This window comes from Amphibalanus amphitrite, unplaced genomic scaffold (assembly GCF_019059575.1).
Source record: "Amphibalanus amphitrite isolate SeventyFive unplaced genomic scaffold, NRLGWU_Aamphi_draft 000395F_arrow, whole genome shotgun sequence".
Classification (NCBI taxonomy): Eukaryota; Metazoa; Arthropoda; class Thecostraca; order Balanomorpha; family Balanidae; genus Amphibalanus; species Amphibalanus amphitrite.
Window position 1 is genome coordinate 386532 of NW_024881889.1, and position 22133 is coordinate 408664.

At 49.8% G+C, this 22133-nt stretch overlaps 2 protein-coding genes across 2 annotated transcripts; one reads left to right on the top strand and one right to left on the bottom strand.

Annotated features, from left to right (window-relative positions):
• The first annotated feature begins 92 nt into the window (after positions 1–92).
• Positions 93–7450, top strand: LOC122390431. Its single transcript, XM_043383376.1, has 2 exons — positions 93–232; positions 445–7450. Exon 2 carries the CDS (start codon positions 784–786, stop codon positions 6796–6798), a length of 6015 nt encoding a protein of 2004 aa, XP_043239311.1. The 5' UTR covers positions 93–232; positions 445–783; the 3' UTR covers positions 6799–7450.
• A 3572-nt stretch (positions 7451–11022) lies between these two features.
• On the bottom strand, positions 11023–22109 carry LOC122390405 (translation factor Guf1, mitochondrial-like). Its single transcript, XM_043383312.1, has 14 exons — positions 21799–22109; positions 19744–19904; positions 19333–19442; positions 18067–18147; positions 17365–17565; positions 16768–16886; positions 16200–16352; positions 15712–15841; positions 15244–15353; positions 14812–14939; positions 14391–14528; positions 12302–12516; positions 11823–12035; positions 11023–11477 (listed from the first exon to the last, which is right to left on the bottom strand). Exons 1-14 carry the CDS (start codon positions 21909–21911, stop codon positions 11352–11354), a joined length of 1998 nt encoding a protein of 665 aa, XP_043239247.1. The 5' UTR covers positions 21912–22109; the 3' UTR covers positions 11023–11351.
• Between the last annotated feature and the right edge of the window lie 24 nt (positions 22110–22133).

Below are 22133 nucleotides of genomic sequence, written 5' to 3' on the forward strand. Positions count from 1 at the left end.
GGCGGATATTCGCCACTGACTGAGTAACTGTCAATGTGGTCACGATCAACCCTCTTTACGAAGAACACTTCCACGTATGTACTGTTCCCGCATTACAATTTGCTTGCGGGTTTCCCCAGGAATAGCGCGGCGAACGCGGCCCTTGATTTGTTTGCGTGGCGCACTGCGCATCGTGGCCAGTGATTCGGCGCTGAGATATCTGACACGTGGGCTATGCCAAAGGAAGGAGAGAGTAGGTGACAGAATAGATGATATTTATGATTATGTTATTATCCAAATGATTTGCCAATATGTTACTGACTTGTTACGTTACTGATTTAACCATTTATTTGCTTTATTTCTCATAATTTTGGCTGTGATAATCTATGCTTTATATGAATGAGCGTCATATTTGTATCAATTATCGTTTTTATGGACTGATTGTTATTTATGTGTATTTTTCAGTTATTACGTACATCAAAGAGGCGACAATAGATAAATCCTATCAAACGAATCTTTTGCCTGCCGTAACAGTAATAATCTCTCCAGTTATGGCACAATGAATTCCTCCCTGGCCCAATGAGACAAAGCTGTACCTACCAGGGTTTCCCTCCAGTGTAGTTATTTGCTTGAATTTTGAGGTGTGTTTTAAACTAACAGTGTACCTACCCATGATTGATCCTGTTTTATTATGTTGTAGTTGGCACTAACTGTGGCACATGACTAACATGAACTGATAGTGTAGATTTAGAACAGAATTTTGTTGAATCCTACCTACCTCGTCGTTCCAATTACCTGCACACCATGGATCCGACTGATGATCAAGAGCGTGTTGTCACAAGGCCCGCCCAGGCACTGAAAATGACTGAGAAGGGTTACCAGTACCATAAGGAGTTGAAGCTGAAGATGTTCAGACAAATGCTGATCAAGCTGGAGAAAGACGGAAAGATGCTTCTGGATGATCTGACATCTGAAGATGATGAAGACAGGATGCAGCAAACAGTTGCAAAGATCTCCAGATGGCAGCACACTTACATTAGACTGAAACAGACAGATGGTGACCTGCGTACTCTTCTGGGAGGAGATTATGATGAGCACAGGACAACGTATGAGCAGAAACTGATAGAGTTGGAGGTCATGAGAGCAACAATTGAATCTCTGACACCAGCCCAAGGAGAGGATGTCAACCAAAAGAAGGCAAAGGATCAAGATGAATGTTCATCTACGAGGAGCGGGTCATCAAGATCAGGAATGTCAATGAGAGCCCAGCTGTACATGTTGAAAGTAAAAGAAAGCCAAAGCACAGTGGAGCTCAAGACAAGAGCAGCTGCTCTTGAGGAGAAGTGCCAGCTGGAAAGAGAAATGAAAATGATGGAAACCCAAATGCAAGAACTGAAGTGGAAAGAAGAACGACACAAACTGAACACTGAACTGAAGATTCAGCAAGCAAAGACAGAAGTGATTGAGAATATGGAAAGGGAGATTGACACATCATTTCTGACACCACAAGAAGTTGGAGATGGTAGCCTGCAGACAAGGAAGGTGAACCAGGTCAGTACGGGAGAATGTACTACTGATTGTCATGAAGCAAACACAGACATGACAAACTGTGCCAACCCGCAGCTGACCGCAGTTGAACCATCTCCACCCCCAGGTCCTGAGCCAGCAACTGGACCAGTGACTGTGTCTGTGTTGACTGAGCTTCTTTCTCAGCAGGCTCAGAGAGATCGTCTGCCTCAGATTGAGCCAAGCGTCTTCAGAGGCGACCACACGACATTCCACATGTGGCTGAAGGCTTTCGAAGCCTACATTGAGGCCAGATGCTCGTCACCAAGTGAACGACTCCATTACTTGGGACACTACACTGCTGGAGATGCTCGGAACTCCATTCTCGGTTTCCTACAGCTGAGCTCAGAGGACGCATACATGCAGGCCAAGAAACGACTGACAGACCGATATGGCAATGCCTTCATCACTGCCAATGAGTTCAAGAAGAGGTTGTACAAGTGGCCAGAGGTGAAGGCAGGAGACAGTAAGTCACTCACTGAACTGGCTGACTTTCTTGAACAGTGTTTGATGGTTTCAAACTCCATGCAAGAGCTGAAGATGTTTGAAGGCATGCATGATATTGACATGGTCATCAGAAAACTGCCAAGGTACATGAGTGACAGTTGGAGACGGGTGGTGGACAGGTGGATACATGAGCCTGAAGATGGTGCCATGCCTCAGTATCCTCCCTTCTCACAGTTCGTCTCTTTCATGAGCAAGGAGGCAAGAGTCTCTTCTGGTCCTGTGACGTCACGGAATCGAGAAGAAGACAGGAAGAGACCACCGACAAAGAAGGAAAGAAACACACATGTGCTTCTTACATCTGTGCCGGTGAATCAGAGACAGGAAAACCTGCAGCTTCAGCAGCAGCACTGCGTCATCTGTAAGGACGATCACTCCATGGATCAGTGTGCAGCGTTCATGAGGATGTCCTTGAAGGAGCGGCAGGAGCTCGTTCGGCAACGAGGACTGTGTGGAGGCTGCCTGAGACGAGGCCACAGGTGGAAAGAGTGCAGAAGGAAGCAGCAGTGCGAGAAGTGCAAAAGACTGCACCCTACTCTACTGCACGATGAGAGCCTTCTGAAGCAAAGCAGGACGGCTTCTGCTTCAACAGGAACCCAGACGACGGCCACGTCGCTCCATGTCACCTCCAGTGACACGAGAAGTGTGAGGCTGAAGTGCACACACTCGATGCTGGTGCCCGTCCAGCTTGAGCATCGAGACTGTCCAACCAGCAAAGAGATCGTGTACGCGCTGTTGGACCCACAGTCCGACACCTGTTTCGTGAAGGATTCTGTGTTGCAGAGAATGGGTGTGGATGGTGAAGAAGTGGCTCTGGAAGTGAACACGATGACCGGGAAGACTGTCTCCAAAAGTCAAGTCATCAGGGGCTTCACCATCCGAGATCTCTCTGGAAGCCAGAAGATAGAGTTGCCTCCCACATACTCAAAGGAAGACATCCCAGCCGAACGTCAGCTCATTCCACGACGTGAGACTACAGCCGAGTGGACACATCTACGTGAAGTCTCCCGAGAGCTGCCAGAGTATCGTCCCGAGGCTGAGATCGGTATCCTCATTGGTGTCAACTGCTCGAAGGCCCTGAAACCCCTTGAAGTGATCACAGGTGGAGACGACGAGCCGTGGGCGATTCGTACGAGCCTAGGCTGGAGTGTGGTTGGCTACATGGGAGAGGCCGAGGAAACTGACGGACAAGAAGACTCTGCGTGCCTCTTCATCTCGACAGAAGCAGGCCCAAAGAGGATTCAACACTACGCGTTCAGAGTGAGAGCCAGAGAACTACATCCAGAGCAAGTCGCTAGAATGTTGGACTCTGACTTTGACCCACAGAGAGACAAGGGCAAAGCGATGTCTCAAGACGACAAGCAGTTCCTGATGATAATGGAAGACAGTATGCACCAGCTCGCAGATGGTCGTTTTGAGGCTCCACTTCCGCTGCGTGAGCCAAACACCAAACTGCCGGACAACATTGAACAAGCTCAGGGCCGTCTGCAGTCCCTAAGCAGGAAGTTCAAGAAGGATTCTGACTACAAGGACCTGTACGTCAGAGCTATGGAAGAGATGCTGGCCAAAGGGTACGCCGAGCCCGTCCCTGATGAAGAAATCGAGGCCAGCAACGGACGTGTGTGGTACGTTCCCCACCATGGCGTCATCGAAAGGAAGAAAAACAAGGTCAGAGTGGTATTCGACTGCAGTACCGAGTACCGTGGACGATGCCTCAATCGGGAACTGTTGCAGGGACCTGACTTCTCCAACAACCTGGTAGGCATTCTGACGCGGTTCAGAAAGGAGAAGATCGCGCTGACATGTGACATTGAGGCGATGTTCAACCGAGTCGTGGTTACACCGCCGGACAGAAACCTACTGAGATTCTTGTGGTGGCCGGGAGGTGACGTGGAAGAGGAGCCTGTCTTGTACAGAATGACCACGCATCTCTTCGGAGCCATCTCGTCGCCTGCGTGCGCCATGCACGCTCTGAACCTGACAGCAGAGCTGTACGCGTCGAGACACGGAGAGGAAGCAGCCGCCTTCGTGAAACGCGACTTCTATGTCGATGATGGGCTAGCTTCAACGCCTCGAGCAAGTACGGCCATCTCGCTCATCGAGAACACGACGAAACTCTGCGCTGAAGGCGGATTTAAGCTTGGAAAGTTCGCCAGCAATGACTCTGCAGTTCTGGGAACCATCCCGATCTACTCCAGGTCCAAGACGCTGCAGAATGTGGACCTCTTGAAGCACAAGACTGAGCTCTGTGAGCAGGCACTAGGAGTAAGGTGGGATCTGTTCTCTGATACGATCCTGTTCAACATCGACATCCCTGAAAAACCGCTGACCAGGCGAGGCATACTTTCAGGTGTCAGCTCTGTTTTCGATCCGCTGGGGCTGATCTCGCCGATCACGCTTCGTGGAAAGATGATCATCAAGGAGCTGTGTGGCCAAGACTGCACATGGGACGACCCAGTTCCCGAGGAGCTGGGCCTTGAATGGCTTACCTGGAGGAAGGAGCTGCTGAACCTCTCGGCTCTGAGGCTCCCGAGGCAGTATGGAGCCAACATGCGACCGAGCAGCGGCACGACCAGATACGAGTTGCATCACTTTTCCGACGCCTCCATGTGTGGATATGGTGCATGCAGCTACCTACGAGCTATCCGAGACGATGAGGTAACCTGCGACCTGGTGATGGCCAAGTCGAGAGTGACGCCGAAGAAAGTCATCACTGTCCCTCGCCTGGAGCTCGCGGCGGCAGTGCTGGCTGCTGAGCTCGGTGAGTTCCTGGGACACGAACTGAGCATCCCTGCGTTGGAACAACACTACTGGTGCGATAGCCGAGTTGTACTGGGATATATACGGAACAGTTCTCGTAGGTTTCACGTATATGTTGCTAACCGTGTGCAGCTGATCAACAACCACACGACCCCCGATCAGTGGCACTTCATCTCTTCAGCTGATAACCCTGCTGATGTGACTTCTCGCGGCAGTTGTGTGCGAGAACTTGTTGACAATCATCTCTGGTGGCATGGACCAGCATTCCTCTCCCTCTCAACAGATCTACCGCTGGTGGACAACGAAGAAGTGGTAGATGAGCGAGACCCAGAGGTGAAGAAAGCAGCTGCACTAATGACCAAGAGCAGCACATCCGCAGCAGTGTATCCTACTCTGCTGGAACGACTGGAGCGATTTTCCTCGTGGTTCACCGCGAAGAAAGCAGTGGCAAACTGCTTGCGGTACATGAGGAAGCTGCAAGAAGCGAGCAAGAAGCGTCGTGCTGATAACAGTGAAGGAACTCGGACGCAGGATGAACTGCAAGTACAAGACCTCAAGGAGGCTGAAGTAATCATCTTGAGGTCGCTGCAGAAAGAGACATTCAAGAACGAGATGGTTTTTGTCCGAGAGCAGTGTCACGATGGAAGTGAAACACTCGAGAAGTCGAAGGACAACACGGAAGATGATTTGTCCAGCTGTCAGCTGAAAGAACAGAAGAGGAACAGCTCACTGAGAAAACTGGACCCGGTTATGAGACACAATGGCCTCCTCTGTGTCGGAGGTAGGATCAGGCGGGCCAGCCTGCCTCAAGAGGTCACAAACCCGGTGATCTTACCCAAGAGCAGTCATGTGACGACTCTCATCATTCGTCAGTGTCATGAGAAGACAGGTCACTCTGGAAGAGAAATGACGCTGGGTGAGATCAGACAGCAAGGCTACTGGGTCATACACGGACGATCAGCGGTCTCGAGCTACGTTCTGCGCTGCGTGCTCTGCAGAAGACTGCGTGGCTCAGCCTGTGGACAAAAGATGGCTGATCTCCCGTCCGAACGGCTGGAGCCGTCCGCTCCCTTCACGTTTTGTGGTGTGGACTGTTTCGGCCCCTCCTTTGTGAAGGAGCGTCGAAGTGAGGTGAAACGGTGGGGACTTATCTTCACCTGCCTGAGTTCTAGAGCGGTGCATCTGGAGACGCTCAACTCTATGTCAACCGACTCATTTCTCAATGCGTACAGGAGATTTGTTTGTAGAAGGGGACCTGTACAGCGACTATACTGCGACAACGGCAGCAACTTTGTCGGTGGACAGAGTGCTTTGAAAGCTGCACTGAAGGAGATGAAATCAGAGGTCACAGAAGCTTTGCTGAAGGACCAGTGTGATTGGATCGAGTTCTCATTCAATCCCCCTCATGCCAGTCATATGGGCGGGATATGGGAGAGAATGATCCGCTGTGCCAGATCAGCACTGACCAGCCTTCTGGTCACCAACGGACAGCAGCTGGACGACGAGCTGCTTCGGACCATGATGTGTGAGGTAGAGGACATAGTCAATAGCCGTCCCATCTCTGTAGTTGATATGTCTGACACTAACAAACTCGAACCTCTCAGCCCCAGCCTCCTCCTTACACAGAAAAGTAGAATAGTTCTTCCCTTTCCTGGTAGGTTCTCTTCGCCGGACCTGTACGCCCGCCAGCGGTGGAGGCGCATCCAACACCTGGCGAACGACTTCTGGGCCCGCTGGAGGAGGGAGATCGTCTACGCTGCACAAGAGAGACGCAAATGGACGAGGGTTGTGCAGAACATCGAGGTCGACGACATCGTTCTCGTCGTGGACGACGAGCGCCCGCGCTCGGAGTGGCCGTTGGCGCGTGTTGTCGCTACGCACCCGAGCGGCGATCACCTTGTGCGGAAGGTTCGCGTGCTCCTGGGCGGCTCCGAGTACGAGAGGCCGGTGCACCGCCTTGTGCTTCTCCTGCGGAGGGACTGTACGTGATTCCCCGTCGAGGAAGCCTGATGTGGATTGGTCAGGTCGACCAATCGAAGCACAAAGTGCTCAGTGATCTGCTACGGACTATATTGATCAGTGAGTGGGATGATCAGTGAGCGATCAGTGAGTGCGCGTGCAAAACTGAACTCGCCAGAGGAGCGTGACGATGTGTTGGGTGTTACGGTGTTACGATGTGATCTCGCGTCGAGATTTAGAGGAAGTGCAAATTTTGTTCAAATTTGGGGGAGCCATGTTCCCGCATTACAATTTGCTTGCGGGTTTCCCCAGGAATAGCGCGGCGAACGCGGCCCTTGATTTGTTTGCGTGGCGCACTGCGCATCGTGGCCAGTGATTCGGCGCTGAGATATCTGACACGTGGGCTATGCCAAAGGAAGGAGAGAGTAGGTGACAGAATAGATGATATTTATGATTATGTTATTATCCAAATGATTTGCCAATATGTTACTGACTTGTTACGTTACTGATTTAACCATTTATTTGCTTTATTTCTCATAATTTTGGCTGTGATAATCTATGCTTTATATGAATGAGCGTCATATTTGTATCAATTATCGTTTTTATGGACTGATTGTTATTTATGTGTATTTTTCAGTTATTACGTACATCAAAGAGGCGACAATAGATAAATCCTATCAAACGAATCTTTTGCCTGCCGTAACATGTACTGCTACTAGTCATCAGCACAGCCTAGAAATGCCTTCGAGAATTAGAACTAATTCAAAAACAATATAAGCAGCTTCCCTAGTGTCTGCGACATTTATTGTCGGAAAGAAGCTAATGATTTCAGGCCAACAGCTACACCAGGAACTAGGAAGTTAGAAAACATCACCAGAAACTGCTTAGATGATTCATGACGAATTTGTCAAATATTCCACTGCAGGGAAGCACCTTGCACAAGGGTGCTGATTAGTTTCGAAGAATCATATGAATTTATGAATTAGCAACCAAATGACAGACGAATATCGTACATCAGCCATGCTTTTTTAGTGTTAGTGTTGCTGTTATGTTGTAGTTGAATTAGTCCCTTCAGATATAATCGCAGGACCACGGGATAAAAGCTGTGGAGGCGTAGGGGGAAATATGCTGAAGTGACCACCAAGTAGTGCACCACCTTGGATCAGCTCGTCCCTAGAAGGGTCACAGAGGGTGGCCTCAAGACCCCCTTAGGGAACCTACTCCAATGAGAAGGCTTCCCTATTATCCCGGCAGTTGCTAGTGGGTATTTCGCCACACACCGTTTGCTCGGGGGGGGGGGGGGCGTTAAACCCCCCAGCCGATAACTCGAGAACCAATAGGCACAGCGAAACGTACGAGGCGGCAAACGAAAGAGCGCGACGAGACGCTTCAGATGGGTACTTTAAAGTTCAATTTTGAGGTCACAGGTCGGGTCAAGGTCAGGTCAAACACCTGAAATCGGGCTTTCAGTAGCATGGACTTCAGGACTTCGCAATGGGTGCCTCTCGTCAAAAACTCTGTCAAAACGGTGCACAATCCATCATATAGGGCCTACAAGAGTGTCAGCTCCATGTAGGGGTCTGTCAGCATAGGTCAGGGTCAAGGTCAGGTCAACCGGGTAGGCACATATCCCCGAAAATCAAAACTGATATTCGCAGCCTGTGACACATGTTTTATGGGTAATTTGGGGCGTAGAACACGATGGTGACATTCATTTTTATCATATGTGTACGTGTTTGGCTCAAAAAGTTCAATTTAAGAAATGCATGTATCATGGTCGTGAAGTAGTCACGAGAAATTGCCAAGATTAAGTTCAAGATTTTGGAAAATGCGGAACGATAATCAATAATCGAAGACAGCCATTTGATTGCTTATAGTATTTGCAGTCTAATGGCGTTTACGGCATGTCTGTATGTCTATTCTGTGATTTTATATGATTTTTTGAACATATGCCGTTTTTGGTCGAAAACTCAGAAACAATGACGTCACTAAAACCTCGATATCTCAAAAGTTTTCCGACCGATTTTTTTTGAAACTTTGTCACAATACACTTCAATCAATTCCCTACAGGTACCCAAAATTTGGCGCGCCTGCGGCGCGCCGTTTTTATGCTATGGCTCGGCGAAAAAAGTGGGGGCGTTTAACGCCCCCCCCCCCCAGCAACTCGCGGGTTATTCCTGGCTAACGACCACCGTAAAAAGACGGGATGCGACTGGAATCCATAGCAATTTGAATGACATCACTGGCGGATCCAGGCTTACGTTTTGGGGGGGGGGCAACTCATGCAGGAGCCAAACCTAGGGTACCCCCAAATTCTGTTTTCTCATCGGATTTAGGCCACTTATTTTTCGTCACAGCCCTGATACTATGAATATTTTTTTTCTAATTAAAAAGAAAAAATATAAATGGTAGCCCACCCGACCCATGCCTTTATATTACTTTGTAAACACTTACCATTGCTTTTGTCGACCAGTTAACCCGCTTCGAGTCAGTGCTTGTGTCCCTTTGCGGGCCGGGAGGTGGTAAAACACCCCCTGTCCAACTCGCCTCCTGGGCCACGCACTGATTGAACTATGTTTCATTATCGTTTGGGGGAGGGGGCAAACGGGCCACTTTAGGCCTCTGGGAAGGGGGCATGTCCCTCCCTGGATCCGCCAATGTAAGAGACCATTGGAGCTGCAGTTGGGTACCTCAGACGTCAGGGTACGCCCTCAGATGTATAGGACTCGCGTGGAGACCTCTTATGCTATAGTGGACTGAAAGGACCCAAAGGAGCCCGTCTAGGGCTCCCTGAGATAGACGTGGGCCCTCAGGAGCCCGCCAGAGCCCCCAATGAGGGATAAGTGAGGGATACCAAGTGCCTGCAATCGCACATTGCATAAGCCATAACGTATCAGTGGCAGATCCAAGGGGGGCCACATGGGTCATGACCCCCCTTGGTGCCCGGGGGCACCACAGGCCTGTCAGGGGCACCACCGACCTAGCAGGGGCACCGGGCACCACCAGCCCGCCAGGGACACCACAGGCCTAGCAAGGGTACCACGGGCCTGTGAGGGGCCCCACAGGCTTGTCAGGGGCACCCCAGGTCTGTCAGGGACACCAGAGACCTGCCAGCGGCACCACCGGCCTCGCAGGGGCACCATGGGTCTGTCAGGGGCACCAGAGGCCCTAGCAGGGGTACCATAGGCCTTACAGGGGCACCACCGGCCTTGCAGGGGCACCTTGGGCCTGTCAGGGGCACCATAGTCCTGTCGGGGCCCAGGGGCACCAGCGGCCTAGCAGGGGCATCACAGGCCTGCCAGGGGCACCACCGGCCTCGCAGGGGCACCATGGGCCTGTCAGGGGCCCCACCGGCCTCGCAGGCATCACGGCATCACGCAGGGGCACCTTGGGCCTGTCGGGGGCATCACGGGTCTGTTGGGGGCACTTTAGGCTTGTCAGGGGCACCACAGTCCTGTCAGGTCCCAGGGGCATCAGCAGCCTAGCAGGGGCACCCTAGGCCCGCCAGAGGCACCACAGGTCTGCCAGGGTCTAGGGGCACCACAGGCCCAGCAAGGGCACCACGGGCCTGCTGTCAGGGGCACCTCAGGCTCCCGTGCCCCCCCCCCCCGCTGGATCCGCCAGTGATGCCACACCACGCGAAACACCGCCAACTACCAGCTGCCGCGCCATAAACACGTGCCAACCACAGTCTTTTTTTGAAAGTGGCGACTCCGCTCGCGCAACTTTTGACTGACCCTCACTGCTACCATATTGCCTCCATATTACGCTGTGGAAAGCTTTACTTCAACAAGTGGCTAAAAACCTCCATCAAGGTATATTTTCTTAGCAATTTTTCTGACGTTTGGGGGGGGGGGGGGGCCAAACAGGCCACTTTAGGCCTTTGGGGGGGGGGCATGGCCCTAAATGCCCCCCCCCCCTGGATCCGCCAGTGAATGACATCGTCATCGCCAGTAGGCCTTCATTCAGGGCCTCCTGTATGAATTGACCTGCATTACATATGTGAGTAAGAAAATTCACCTTCCAAAATAAATGGCGGTAATGCAAAGAAAGGATGAGCTCATTAGTCCTGGGCTGACAAATAATCGCGCGAGCTACCATGTGATTACGGGCCAGGTTAAAGTCCGTTCCTGAGTTACAAACTTACAACTCCCTGTGACTGCTCAGTCCGAGGAAGATACATATAAAATGAGAATATTCCAGGTAGGCCCGGCAGCACCGGATCTCAGTTCCTTATTAGCGCAAAGGCATCGATATGTCATCACATGATAATATTACACAAATCAGCACAGTATGTCAATTATGACCATTGACCGTCAATCGACTAAACAAATCGAAACGATCTAGTACCAACGACATAGGCGAGATGCTTGCAACGTCCTGAGCAATCCACGACGAAACAGACACTTCACTTCAAGAGTCCCGCTCGTATCACAACACTATAAAATCATCTCGTCATCCACCGATAACACGCAACATCGTTCATTCACCCCACCCGCTTGTCCCAACCCACTGACACGGCGGGACACCCCCAGCACCCTTCCCTCACCCTTCCCTCTCGTTAGAGACGCACCTGACGGTCGTCACCGCTTCAGAACCTTGACAAACGTCTCCCGGGGGATGTCGATGTTGGCTATCCGTTTCATGCGTCGCTTGCCCTCCGCCTGTCGCTTCAGCAGCTTCATCTTTCTGCTGATGTCGCCGCCGTACTGGGGAGGGAGGCAGATGCGTCAGTGAGTGAGAATGCCGTCTACTTTGTAGGTTTCTTTCGCAAGGAAAATGAGCACATTCCGTAACGATTCGGAAAGCATCCCCAATGACATGAAATTGATTAAGGAGGATCTGAAAAGGAAAAGCAATCGCAGACAACACTAACCTGATACACCTCAATAACTTAGCATGAAGTGAAGCATTTCAATGGTTGCGATTAACGATCTTCGTAATGCCACGCTAAAGCTATAGCCACTAGCCAATCCTGTTGTATTGTGTTTTTAATCGTTCACTACATCTCAGAGTAACGACAACGGCTACTTCTTTCTTCAACCCTCACTCACACATTTGGCTAGCACGTCCTTTTTGAGTGCCTTGACATCTGCCCTGGCGAGGATCTTCCCTCCGACGGCCGCCTGGATGGCCACGCTGAACATTTGTCGCGGGATGGACTCTGCCAGTCGGGCACACACCGCCCGGCCGATGGAGCGAGCGCGGCTGGTGTGGACGATGAGGCTCAGTTCCTCCACCGGCTCGCCGTTCAGTAGGATGACCAGCTGAAAATGGACACAAGGGTCAGTGGGAACAAAGCAGTTACGTAAAACGTACGGAATTAGTCACTGAAAAAGGAAACAATGCTAAGCCAAAAAACGCACACAAGCGGTTATCTAGACTCAAGAAAAGGGCGTGGTGATGGTCCGCTTAAAACGGAGCGCTATCATAAAAGAAGAACCCAACAAAAACACCGGTTTATCACATAACTATTGCTGTCAAAAAGCACCTGCACAGCTGCAGCACAAGTTGCTCTGCTACAACCACCCACCTTCGACAGATTCGTCGTCTCATAGCCAGCATCCTCATAATCGAAGCTAGCGTAGCCGGACGTCAGCGACTTGAGCTCGTCGTAGAAGTCGACGACCACCTCGCTGAGCGGCATGGTGGCGCGCACCATGATGCGTTCGTTGTCGATGTTGGTGGCCTCCGACTGGTGACCGCGACGCTCCATCACCAGCGCCTGCACAGCGCCGAAGTACGCGTCTGGGGGACACAGACAGCGTTGTTAGAGGGTCACGGCGCCTAAGTAAGCGTCTGTGTGGCGATGGGACGCATAAGAAGGCGTTAGAGAGACACGGCGCCGAAGTACGCGTCTGTGTGGCGGTGGGACGCAGAAGGCGTTAGAGAGACACGGCGCCTAAGTACGCGTCTGTGTGGCGGTGGGACGCAGTAGAAGGCGTTAGATAGACACGGCGCCGAAGTACGCGTCTGTGTGGCGGTGGGACGCAGAAGGCGGAGAGACACGGCGCCGAAATACGCGTCTGGAGGGGACGCAGACAGCGTGGTTAGAGGGACACCGCGCCAAAGTACGCTTCTGTGTGGCGATGGGACGCAGAAGAAGGCGTTAGAGAGACACGGCGCCTAAGTACGCGTCTGGGTGGCGGTGGGACGCAGAAGGCGTTAGAGAGACTCAGCGCCTAAGTACGCGTCTGTGTGGCGATGGGACGCAGAAGGCGTTAGAGAGACTCAGCGCCAAAGTAAGCGTCTGTGTGGCGATGGGACGCAGAGGAAGGCGTTAGAAAGACACGGCGCCGAAGTAAGCGTCTGTGGGTCGGTCGGACAGGGACGGACATGGTTAGAGGGACACGGCACCTACTTAACAGGCCGTCTGTGGGTCGGACGGGAGCGTTAGAGAGACACCGTCGGCACCAAAGTAGGAGTCTGTGTCAGTAAAATACACACGTACTAACTGACGTGATTTCGTGAAATGCTAGGAGTTACACGATATTTGGGTTGAAATTAGCTGTAAATACAATGTCATCATCAAAGCCAAATCATCAAGCTACCTCCTGTGACACTTAACTTAGCGTCATGGGGTTAATAGCAGCTTGGCTAATAACACGCAATTAGCACAGTTACAGCGCCAAATCATCGATCTTTAAGCAAAGATCAAACGCCCGGGAGTGGGGATCAAGCGCTCGCGCGGGCGCAAGATCAGAGGCACGTTGAAAGCCGCTCCAAACCCTACTCATTTATCAGGCTCCCAAACCGCAGTGGTATCAGAGGGAGGGGTATCAGGGGGAGAGGGGCAGAGGAGCGGGGAAGGAGAGGGGGAGAGGTGTCGATGGGTCGCGGGCGAGGCGTTGAGCTGCCCGCTGGCGCCCTACCAAACGCGATCAAAGTCGTCCCTCCCCTCAGCCCCGTCCCGTCCCTCCCGGCCAGTCGGCAGCCGCGCCAGCTAGTATATCATGGAACGAGCACGGCAGCAGTTATTGAGGCCATACCGCGACTTCCCTACAGTTACAATTTCATCTGTAATAGTGGCACAAAACCCGCTGGTTATAGACCCAACGAAACTGAGAAGGGACGGAGGGAAATGTGACAAAGGAAAAACCACGAACGGACAACGAATGATAACGCATCTCAGACGACCGCATCACACAAGAAAACAAACTACGAGGGTTATAAAAACATCGGAGTCAAATAAACAAGCGCTGCTATGTGTGAATGAGAAGGCTTGTACGCAGCAGACAAACCAAAGTGATTTTCATCCGTTTTTTTCCAAGCTGCATTGTATAATCTGCAGAGTATCTCTGTGTGTTCGTATGTAATTTTTGGTGTGAAATTAACATTCTCGGAAGAAGATGAAAATGCCAGCATGAGAGCAGAAGCGATAAGTGTAAATATTGGCTCCCAGCAACGATAGCTTGGCAGGCGCAGCAGCTCCCGAAAATCGCAGCCAAAATTCCATATCACATCATAATGATGTCATAGTGACATCATGCGAGACACCTCGATTATAGAACCTGTCTGTTTTAACTGGCAAAGCTTCAGCCTTCCGACAGATGACCACGGAATAACTTGGAACTTAGTCCAGTGTTATATTAGCGACACACCAAACCAAGTGATTTTCGTACCTGGAGTGATGATGGTTCCCATGACCATGGGCTCCATGAACTCGCTGACAATCATAACGTCCGGAAACTGGGCGGGGCCGTTGATCTCAATTTCATCACCGCGATACTTCTTGATGTTCTTCGCGCCGAAAATTTTTGCTGAAACAGACATGACACAATGTTCATCTACACTTTTTTCATAAAGCAGAGCTAACTGATATCCTCATACTGAACTGTAACTAACACGGACGCTAACAGCTAACCTGATAAGTGTACCGTCAATGCAAATGGAATCAAACCACATTCTATGATTTCAACGAATTAATCCAGCAGCAGCAAATTATCACCCAAACGCCCAATTCAAGCCACATTGTAGCACCATTACTCATCCTGACCTGCCAATATGGGCAATAGGTACAAACCTCACACGGCTCTGTCCCACCTTTGTACGGCACGCTGGGCGAAGTGACCACCACCTCCGAGTCGTACTCTTGCTGCAGTCGCTGGGTAAACACGTCCATATGCAGGAGACCGAGGAAGCCCAGACGCCAGCCCTGGCCCAGAGCGGCGCTGGGAGAGAAGTTATATGGTATGAGCAGAATATAAGCAGGCTGATGAGCCTCAGACGCCAGTCCTGTCTGAGAGCGGCGCTGGAGATCGGAGAAAAAGGTAGTGTGAACTGATAATGGGCATTGTCGATACTTAGCCCATGCCTGAAGTAACGTGGTGATAAAGAGCAGAGCGAGTGAACGGTGCGCACAACCACCACGCTCTGAAGTCCAGTGCCTAATCTGTGGCCACAAACTTATGCTGGCAGCAGAACTGATCGTATTCTAGCCTCGACATAACAAATCTAGACTCGATATTGACTCACCTGGATTCGACCTGAACGCTGACGCTGGAGTCATTCAGAGTCAGCCTCTCGATAGCACTTCGTAGGTTCGGTACCTGAGACTGGTCCATGGGGTACACACCGGCATACACCTGGAGGTAAAGAACAGACAAGTTAATGCGGCCAGGCTCAAAGAAGGGTTACACCAGCGTATGGTAGGTGGCGTCGGTACGTCGGTAGGTGCCGCTGTGGGTCGAACTCAGCGGAACGCAATGCCACAACACAGTGAGGTGTTGTCGATGAAAAGGGGGCGGCATCGGGAAAAGTGATAGTTCGGTACTGAAATGAGATTAAACTGCATTAAAACGCCTAAAATACATACAATGTCACGTGAATACTTGATTGACTTTCAGCATGACTGTTTTCAATGCACCCCATATCCACTATTCCTTACTTCTGCCTTCTCTACCCATCACCCTCTCCCCAAACAGTCTCCCATCAGTCGCTCACCATGGGCTTGGCGCGTCGGAAGCCGGCCAGCGGTGTGACGGACTGTCCCTTCAGGTACAGTGTGTCTCCCACCTGGGCCTCTGTGGCCGTGCGGATGTTGGCGTGCAAGTAGCCCACCTGGCCGGCGCACCTGACGGCAAGATGGGCGGTTATAGGCGGGAGAGACAAGAGAGATAATGTTACGTGATAAAACACGCGCTACAGTGTGGACAGATTGTGACTTGGGAAAGGAAATGTCACATTGGTCAGCTTATCGGTGCCGCTTATGAGATCCAGCTAACGAGACATTTAAGGCGGTTCTGGTTCGTTCGAGCTGATGCGGCACTTTCAATCAATATTTCAATAAAACAATACACTGTCACATAAAAGTACAAGCGGTACTGAAAATCATGCACCACTGCCATACCTATGTAAATAACATGACTCCCATCTCTAATCAGTCTCCCACCCACCTTACGCCCACTCTCCTTCTCCGATCTGTCACTCACAGTTGCGTGGCGGGCGTCTCTTGCGGCCGGAGCAGTCCCACCTCGCGCACCTCATACGACTGGCCCGACTGTGACGACACGATGACATCACCGGCCGCCAGCTGACCGTCCACGACGGCCACCAGCGGCACGCAGCCCTTGTACCGGTCAAACCTGACGAGGGGTGGGCGTTAATTCGTGACATCAGCAAAAATATGTGGTAGCATGAGGTACGATCGGTTGTAAATGTCGAACCAATGTGAATATTCGGTCGGCAGCCAGTTTTTCGTCACTTTTTAGCGGTATGACGCCTAAAACGACAAGTACAACTACGGAAAGCGAAAATAATGCAGATCAAAGCCAAGCAGGATGTGATACCGTCCGCTTTACCAAGCGTACTCAAGCTCTCGAATGGGCCGTTTCAAACACAGAAGCATCATGGTGAAAACTATGCATTAGATCAACATTTACTTTCGAGACGCTACAAGCACTCAACACTGGCTCCAGCGAGATCACGAATGGGATTATTCGCAAATCGCAGCACCCACCCTGGCCTAGACTTCAAAGGCGTCTAAGAGAGACTTCTCACCAGCTGTCGAAGATGAGTGCCCGGAGCGGCTCGTCACGCCGACACTGGCTCGGCGGCGGGATGTCCTCGATCACAGCCGTCAGAACAGACTGAACGTTGGTGCCCAGTTTGGCCGATATCTGACGTGACAGAAATGGGAAGGTTAAGTCAGTACATACCGACTGAACGCTGGTGCCCAGCTTGGCTGATATCTGACGTGACAGAAGGAGGGGGAGAGGAGTGGTCAGTGCTGCACGTCGATGCCCCATTTGGCACATATCTTCCGTGACGGGGAGGGGGGGGGGGGAACGCAGGGATCAGTGTGAGCTCTGCATTGGTGCCCAGCTTGGCCGAGATCTAGGTACCACGAGAGAAAGGAGAGCAATCGCGTCAGTCTCTTTTGTGTATTGGACGTGCACACTACCCGTTTTAGCAAATGTGTTGTCAAAGAGCACAAACGCATTAAGAAAAAATCGAAACGAAAAGGAAAAACGCAATATTTCGCCCACCCCGACTCTCATCTCCTGCAACACAACATGGAAGCTTAACAGATCTTACCAAGCAGTAATCAGGAAATCTCCCAAAGAACCCTCTCACAATAAGCAATTTCTCACTCACCCGGCAGACTTTGTCGGGATCACAGTCGAACAGTCTCTGCATCTGAGCGATGGCCCGGTCAGGATCGGCGTTCTTCAGGTCGATCTTGTTGACGACGGAGACAATGGCCAGGTCACTGGTGAAGGCGAGGAAGAAGTTGGCCACCGTCTGTGCCTGCACGCCCTTGTTGGCGTCCACCAGGAGAACCACGCCCTGACACGCCTGGAGGGAGACGGTCAGACGGTAAGACAAACAGTCAGAGGGTCAGCTAGTGGGTCAGTTAGACGACCAGTAAAGTCAGACAGTAAGACAATGAGACAGACGGTTAGACGACCAGTCAGACGGATAAACAGGCAGCAAGTTAACTAATGAGACGGTAAGATAGGCGATTAGATATACGGTGAGGCTCAGCAAACGGTCTGCGATAAGCGGTCAGCGGTCAACAGTCACCGGTCAAACGGTAAATCATCAAATGGTCAGACAGTCAGACGATCAACCACGGTGTCAGCGGTCAGAAAAGAAGCTCGGTTCCGGCTCTCCGCATGTTAAAAACAACTCTACAGCTGTTGATCGCAGATAGTAAGATGTCATCCTTTTTGGTTACATCATTTTGCTTAATTAAGCACGCCGGCGCTTATGAAACTTGATTCACGTCTATACCGCGCAATATTATGCATTCAGTATTATGCATTAGAGCGGCTCTGTTTTTAACAGATCCCTCACCTGTAATGACCGTGAGACTTCATAGCTGAAGTCGACATGACCGGGTGTGTCGATGAGATTCAGCAGGTACTCTTCACCGTTCTGAAACAGAACGATTTGGTGAGCGGACAACTTTTCACGCGAAACCACTCGGCTATGAGGGAAAGACATGGACATAAATAATACACATATAATGGCACTGACTACATGATGAATGCAGTTGATCAACGTGACAGTTTGGCGACGGTTTAGTGTTCGATTTCATGCTAGTAAAGATCAATAAAAAATATCAATGCAGTCTATTCACACTTTCTCCATCATACTCGTAATTTGCAGAACGCAGGCTAGCAAGCGTAATTACCGAAATGCCTAGCGCCGTCCGCCGCCACTATGGCGGATTTCAAGCGATGTGGCATAGTCTACCTTCAGGGGTCGCTGCCACGGCGGAATTCAAGTGATGCGGCACAGTCTACCTTCAGGCGTCGACTACTAACGCCATCTATGAACAGCTTTGTAACTACGAGAGTGCCACCGCGCAGGTAGCGATATTTCGAGGTAAATTTAGGAATAATAAAACTTTCGAGCACTGGGCGACTTGTAGATCATATCCAAGCTTTCCCACTTGGGCTTTGCACTTCATAACTGCTCAATTCACTACACTTGGTTCAAAATGAGTTTACCGCAGTTGGTGAGATTGGGCCTTGGAGTGCGACGCATGCGACCCTTTCTAACGGATCTACGATGACGATCTGTGTCGCAATGTGAAAAAAGGATCTTGGTAGTTACTAAGATCCGAGCTTTCGAGTTTCATGAATGGGATCAACCTTTCATATTTCTTTATGCCACTTATTACTGAGCTGGCCATGCTATAAGTGTATGAGAGCTGAGATTAAGTCGAGCTGTGTTCGAGCATCTCAAGCACTTGGGTCGTGATCGCCTAATAGCTCAATAGGCGATCGTTCGCCACGAACCCTCGGTCCCTCGACCTAGGAGGTGGCATCCGGGATCGAGCCTATACGGCGTTCACTATTTCCTACACATTCACACTCAGACAAGGATGAATGTGTACTCGGGTCATGGATGGCTAATGGCTGGTGTCACGGCCACACTCTCGGCATGTCACACAAAACCATACAATGTTTAGGTACGCCAGTCCGCGAAAAATTAGGCAGTATTACCGTTCGTACGTTGAAAGTTCGACTGATTCAACGCCATGTCGTGCCTTTTCTCCATCGGATCGTGGAATTCGTGGTCGGTACAAGCTCCGTGGGTTTACAAGACACTCACGTGTGTGTAGAACAGCGACGCGGTCTGCGCCTTGACGGTGATGCCCCGCTCCTGTTCCACCTGCAGTCGATCCAGCACCTGCTTATTCCCTTCACCAGGAGAGATGGTTCCTGTAACGAACCACACGAATAAACCAGACAGGTCAGGTATTTTCAGGGACCACAGAGGGGATAGCGAAGAGACACGAAACTTCATGCTCAAATTGGTCGCTAAAATCCTACCTACTGTACATTTTTGCCACGCAACTTGACAAAAAGACCGTTAAAACGTAAAAAAAACACGCATCGTTAGAGATGTCTGAAAGCACCGTTTTCCGAAACGAAATAATCAAACGACCACATCAACGGTCTCACCGACTCTCACCACTCACCAGTTTCAAACACCTAATCTATCTACCCCATACTTTCTCACCAGTAATCTCCAGGAGCCGGTCGGCCAGTGTGCTCTTGCCGTGGTCGATGTGGGCGATGATGCTGAAGTTACGTGTCCTCTCCAGAGGAATGTGAGAGACGTCCAGAGTTTCGGCGGCGCCCGGCGGACGAGCCCCATGAGATCGACTCACAGACAGCAATCTGAAAGGGAGAAAATAGAAGAGAGATAATTGAGAGAAAGTGAGAGATAATTTTGTGGAATTTTTAATCAAGCATCAGTGGAGAGCAACGAGCCTTTTATGCCGGGGGGGGGGGCGGGGGGGGGGGGGGCAGGAGGGTGTAAATCTAACCAAGGCTATAGAACTGGATCTAAGCTTATTGAGAGTGTGGAACTGTGTCCTGCCTGGATGCTTCTAAGGTAGTCAGGCCATAAGGCCACCAAACCACAAGTCATGTGAGCTTTCCTGAGTCCAGCAATATGAGCTGACACAGTACATGACACCAATGACCAAAGCTGCTGCTGTAGGATATTTAATCCCATCCATCCATCTATCTAAAATCTGCAACTGATGAGTGACAGGGCTCAAAAGGCAACAGCTGTTCAAGATATCAGATATGACATACAGTGATCTTAGCAGTTTGCACAACAGACTGGCTCAATGCAGCTCAACATCGGCCCCTGAACAGGAAAATGTGAGCCAGCAACAGCTGGCTGAAAAGGTAGCAAAATAGAGCACTGGAGCCTGATCCCAAATAGAAATAGCAATGGCGCCAGTCCATCCCATTGGACTGATTAACTACCACCACCAGTAACAAACAGGCCAGATAGCAAAATCTGGCTGCAGTTATGTAGCATCAATAGTGTTTCATGGAATGTGCCACAGCCAAAGATAGGGACCTTTAGAGATGTTGCTGAAAAGCAGAATGAGGAATTGCCTGGAAAGAATGTCTGTGAGCCTTATCATGAGCTGACTTGAGCTTATTTCAGCAGATAACCTTCTGACTCAGCAAGGATTAGAGACAAAACATTACATTATTGCAAATATCTGTCAGATGGATTGCCTTCCAATCATTTCCAGTTGCACACTTCATTCTGGGGGATAGCCTCTCATGACAACATCTAAACTCTAAAGGTTTCTTTTTAAACTTCAAAAGTGGCAAAGTTACAAAAATGTGCATTCAGTGGGAGCAGCAACAATGAGCATAACTGAGAAAAACCACACTCTGATTGAGAATCATGCCTCCAATCAGTATGCCTCAACCTCACCCTCATTATCAAGTTCCAGTATTCACCGCAAAAAAAGTTTTTTTCTGTAAGGGCACTTCTGATGCCTGTTGCCGCTACAATGAAGTAAAATGGCAATCTCAACCTTTTAATTAACCATAACTCCCTCATTCTGAAAAAGGATAATCTTCCTTGGGTTAAAAGAAGGATAGGTACAGCCCTCTGCACACTGCGTGGTTGGTACCTATTCTTTTTTGACAAAACCGAGAATAATTAGAATACTATGCTATCAGTCACTCGGAAGTTGTAACAGAAAGATGCGCGGTATATGTCAAGTTTAGGTCCTAACTACAATTGTGGCGCTGTTGATACGAATATGAAACAGCAAAAAAATTAGGTTTTAGGTTAGGTTAGGTTGTAGGTTTGTAGGTTTTAGGTTGTAGGTAGGTAGGTTTGTAGGTTAGGTTAGGTTAGGATAGGTTTGTAGGTTGTAGGTTGGTAGGTTATAGGTAAGTAGGTAAGGTTAGGTCAGGTTTGATTATGTTTTTTCCTTTTATTTGCGAGACATATGAGTGTCATTTTTGGATTCAGGATGTCAAATAATGTAAAAATATGAAAAATTTATCAATGAAATCTTCTTAGGACTTAAACTTGACATTTACCAGATGCGCGAGACTCCGCACCTTAGATTGGCATTATAATTGTATTCATAATGCTGAATATGTTGCCAGAATAATGCTTTGAGGTATTATCAGTTTTGTGAAAAATTGAAATAATAACTATCACGCAGTGTGCTAAGGGCTGTACAAGTACGAAAATTCTAACTTTTCTTCATAAAGTCAGAAATATCCAAGCCTCTATGCATCTTACCTATAACTTTTATGATTTAACCATTTATTAGAACCATGCTGTGAGCATAATTCACAAATGAGCTTAGTCTTCTTCCAGTCTCTTTGCAAAAACTGAAAACCTCGGAGAGCCATGACGATAAGCAATACCAATACATTAATCAGAATATCATTGAAAGGCAATTGATATTATAAACAATGCATTGTAATATACGTTAATTTATTCAACATAAACACTGAAGCCCTAGAGGACCAAAAGTGCCAGGAATAGTGAGTCAATTACAATAAAAGTACTTTGTACATTGGATTTAGAAATATTTTGCAATAAATAGTGCTCTCTGAGCAATATAAGCGTCT